A 4,612-nucleotide genomic window follows, 5' to 3' on the forward strand; every position below is an offset into this window, starting at 1 on the left:
GCCCGGCATGGCCAGGTGGATAAGGCGCTCCACTCACAATCTGAGGGTCGCGGGTTCGAATCCGCAAACCACCAAACATGCTCGCCCTTTCAGCCGTGGGGGCGTTATAATGTGACGGTTAATCCCACTATTCGTTGGTAAAAGAGTAGCCCAAGAGTTGACGGTGGGTGGTGATGACTAGCTGCCTTCCCTCTAGTCTTACACTGCTAAATTAGGGACGGCTAGCGCAGATAGCCCTCGTGTAGCTTTGCGCTAAATTCCAAGAAACAAAAACAAAACTAAGTAACTGGCCGACTCAGTAATCAAACAACAATCAACTGACTATTTAATACAAACATCAATATTTTATAAAAACACGGACTGTAAAAATAATTTGACTAATTATTCATACAAGTTTAGTGTAAATGATATTAACGTACAACTAGGCAGATATACTAATACTCGACCTTTTTTTTTAATGAAGCATTAACACGTAATGTTTTTAAAATAAAAAGAAATAAACGTAAAAGCTTGCTGTCTGAGTTAACCCTAAAGTTGACTGCAATGAAAATATCATTATAGTACTTATAAGACAAACTTATTAGGCCTAATTAGAAATAACATTGGTATATGACAAATCTTCCTTTAAACTTAACATTCTGTATCTAATAATTCCCGTAGGTCTATTTAACAACAACATTAGTTAAGCAAACAACTACCCTCAATCAAGTCAATTTTATTTTTTAAAATTCTTCCAATTCAATTTAGCAACAACATCAGTTACTATCGCTTTCAGTTCTCCTTGGTCTACATAGATATAGCATTAGTTCTGCCCTCAATCGCATCAATTTGTATCTTTTACTATTCATCTCGAGTTGGTTATAATAAAAACTTTTCTCCAATTTTCCAGGACAAGTCCCGTGAATTCTTTAAAACCACGAGATATCACGAGAGATCACAGGAGCATCAGCGAATTCAAGCCCTCGCAGACGAAACTTTATTATAGGCCTTTGCGAAGAGAGATTGCCGAATACGAAACAGTAATTTAGAATTTCATTGGTTTTCGTGAGATCACAATTTGATATAAAAAAGGTGTTATTAAACGTGTGTTTAATTTCTTCTTTGAATTTGTGAAAGATAAAGTTTCTGTAGACTTGTATTAAAGATTTGTGATACGTAGTAGTGGAAGCCATAGGAAGTGATCACAGTAGTCACGAGCCAAGGTGAAAACAAGGGCCCTTCAATGGATTATGGCCAACTTTCGTTCCTTCCTAAAAGTAAAAAAAAAAAAAAACAACTAAATTTTGTATTTTGGGAAGAATTGGTATAGTCCTATCGCATTTCAAATACTCTTTCTTTTTTGATGAATTATGTTTCGTGACTGTAACCTGTTTGCTCAAATGTAGAAAAATGTTATTTTTTTGCGAAGAGTGTAGTCAAGGTATTAATAATGTTTTGAAAATGTAGAAATTAAATAACTTAACTTTTGTGTATAAAGATCTGATGCACGTTCAAGCGTCACTTTAAAAATTAGCGAATCACAGAAGACTTTCTTAAAACTACAGATCTATTTGGTTTCGGGGGACTTAGTAGGGTAAAAATATGTATAGCATTCTAACTATGAAAATTGGTCTGATGTCGAAAGGTTAAAGCAGCTCATTTCTTTACCAACCCCTCCCCTCCTACCAAACCAATAATAAAGTGGTCTGCACATAAAGTTGCCTAGCAACAGTATCTTTTGTTATATTATTGTTGGAGACAATAGGTCTTGTTGACAGATAATTGTTTTCATTCAGGTTCCTTCTCGTCACCTTTCCTTTCGTCATTTAATATTCATTATCCATATTGAATTAGTCTTTGTGACACTCCAAACTGTATATATAGTAAAATGGGTGAAATATATATGGGGTAGTATTGTGACTTACAGTAGTGTGTTGTGATTGACTTGTGCTTGTTTAATCATGACTTAAGTTCATTATTAAAATATTATAAACGTATTTACATGGAGAGTTGTAACTCTCTTCTTTTATGTCAGTTTTACTCTGTGTGTGTGTGTGTGTGTGTTTTTTAATACGGTGGTTCAAATTTGGCGCGTGTAATCTGCTAGATATGAGTAATAGACTTCACGGCAATCGGAATTGACTTTTTTTCCGATATTTTGTGAATAGCACAGTTCAGATATTAATCAGACATTCTCTGAATAAATGTGTGCTTGTTTTTACATGATAAAAACTTATGTATAAATATTTAAGTAAATGTTGCGAAATTGTTATTTTTTTATTTTCCGATAAGCGTTTGAGAAAGGAAATGTAACATTGCTTTTTTATAAGTGAAATTTCGTGACGTTTGACATTGTTGAAGATAACCTAGTGGTCATTTAATAAACTAAAAAATGTAAATCAGTTAATTAGTCAAATCATCCCAGTGTAATCTAGTGTGTTTTATTCTTGTGTAGGTCATTTTTTTCTAGGTAGTGAGCAAATTGTGACTACTCGTCAAAAAAACAAAACTGGTAAGGAATTATACAAAATTCTCAGGATTATTTGGCCAAAGGAATAGGTTTGTTGTGGTGTTTGAATCATTGCAACGTTTAAAAGCCATCTTAAAATTAGCCGTAAACTTTAATTTTATTTTGATAACTCGAGAGTAAAAACATAATACTAATCCTAAAATCGTGCCGGTGAAAGGCCATAAGAGCGACACCTATTGATTCATTATTTTTACAGTTTGTAGCAAAAATTATCGTTAGTTGTATTTAGAATAATTTCTTAAGGCTCTTCCAACCGGTCGCACGTATCATGGTGTCATATATAAAATCGTACCCAAACCAAGGTTTTCCGGAAGCCCAAAATAACAAGTTTTAAATGTAGATAGATTATATTTATACATTGCGTCTCACAGGTTTTTTATTACTTTCTTGTAGAACTTTGCTTTCATCGAGATTGTACTAGATTCCAAAGTTGTAAATACCTAAAGACCGCTGAGGAAAAACAAAGACTGAAGTTTAAATCAAATGAAACCAACATTATGACCTTTCAATTTGCATTAACCCTAACGAGATGACTATCAAACTTAACATAACGGGCAGCCTCCAGTAGCACAGCGGCATGCCCGCTGATTTACAACGCTAGAAACCGGGTTTCGATACCCGTGGTGAGCAGAGCTACCCATTGTGTAGTTTTGTGCTTAACTTCAAACGAACGTAATGAGCATTTCCTAAGCCTAGGATTGAGTTTAGTTCCATCAGTTCTACCAATGTAGGCTTTAATTTTCTAGACATTTTTTTTATATCTACTGAAACAAAACGATTTCAGAGGTTTTTTGTTGTAGATCAAACAAACAAAAATTCACGAAAGACACGATATTTAAATAGAAACGCGAAACGTGCGACTTTTCCGTTGTTTGTTAAATGTAGTGCAAACAGCGATCGACCAGATAGATCGCCTGCTTACCGTGCTTCGACTATTGTTGTCTGAATACAAATACGTCAGAGGGTTAACGTTGTTTTTACTATTTCGTATTTTCCGAATCATTGTTTTAATATAAATTGTTGGAAAACATTCACTGCACACAGTATATTCCCAGTTTTTGTTTGTTTCAAATACTGAATGTCATCTTGTGAACAGTAGAACGACAACAGCAACAATGAACATTTGACACAGGTGTGTATGTACGGTAACATTTGACACAGGTGTGTGGGTGTGTACGGTAACAAACATTTAATTATTGAACGTTTCGGAATATACGTATTCCATCTTCAGCAAACTATACTGAACAGGATCAATTATTAGGTACAAAAATGTATAAAGGTCAAACATTTTACAAAAAATAATTAAAATACAAACAAATAAGAAAGACTAGGATAATGCAACAATTGTAACAATATTATACAAGTTATTCAGAACAGATTTAATGGTGGTGAAGTTGTGGTATTATTTAAAGTTGGGAGTACATTTATAATAGATAAACTTTCGTTAGTTAAAAGTTCAATATTGAATGATCCAGATGGGATGACTTTGAAATCGGTAATAAAGACGGGGGTGGTTGGTGTTTTCACTATGTAGGGGGAATTGTGTAGTCTGGTGGATTTGTTAGTTTTTTTTACCAGTTCTGCTTGATACTCCAATATGTTCGCATGTGTAATTGGTGAATAGTTTTGCCAACGTTTGTGACATTACAGCCACCACATGTGTACTTATATACGATCCTGGAACACATAGTAGTAGGTAATAGGTTACATATCTTTAAAGGTGATTTAAATGTCATTTGTAGTGGAACTTGTGGATAAAATGTTTTAATGATTCTTAAAATTTGTGACTTCATATGAAACTTTGCTTACCTAAAAAAAGGAACAATTAGTCTTAACGGATATTTATCAACAGTGTATGATGTCTTTGGGGGTTCAAATATTTGAGAAAAGAACTTGTGTGTTATGGCTTGAATAAAATGTCGAATTGAGTATGTAAGGTATGTTGATGATGAGGTATTTAAGGTATGTTGATGATAAGGTATGTTGATGATAAGGTATGTTGATGATGAGGTATGTAAGGTATGTTGATGATAAGGTATGTTGATGATAAGGTATGTTGATGATGAGGTATGTAAGGTATGTTGATGATAAGGTATGTTGATG

At 33.9% G+C, this 4,612-nt stretch overlaps 1 protein-coding gene across 1 annotated transcript in view; it reads left to right on the plus strand.

Moving 5' to 3' along the window:
* Window positions 1-2,157, plus strand: part of LOC111089880 (glutamate receptor ionotropic, NMDA 2B-like) — a 17,257-nt gene extending 15,100 nt beyond the window's left edge. The window contains exon 5 of the mRNA XM_022403128.1: window positions 890-2,157. Coding sequence (XP_022258836.1) covers window positions 890-1,028 — 139 coding nt within the window. The 3' untranslated portion in view covers window positions 1,029-2,157. The remainder of the gene's footprint in view (window positions 1-889) is intronic.
* The last annotated feature ends 2,455 nt before the right edge of the window (window positions 2,158-4,612 follow it).

Source organism: Limulus polyphemus, unplaced genomic scaffold (genome assembly GCF_000517525.1).
Source record: "Limulus polyphemus unplaced genomic scaffold, Limulus_polyphemus-2.1.2 Scaffold7730, whole genome shotgun sequence".
NCBI lineage: Eukaryota > Metazoa > Arthropoda > Merostomata > Xiphosura > Limulidae > Limulus > Limulus polyphemus.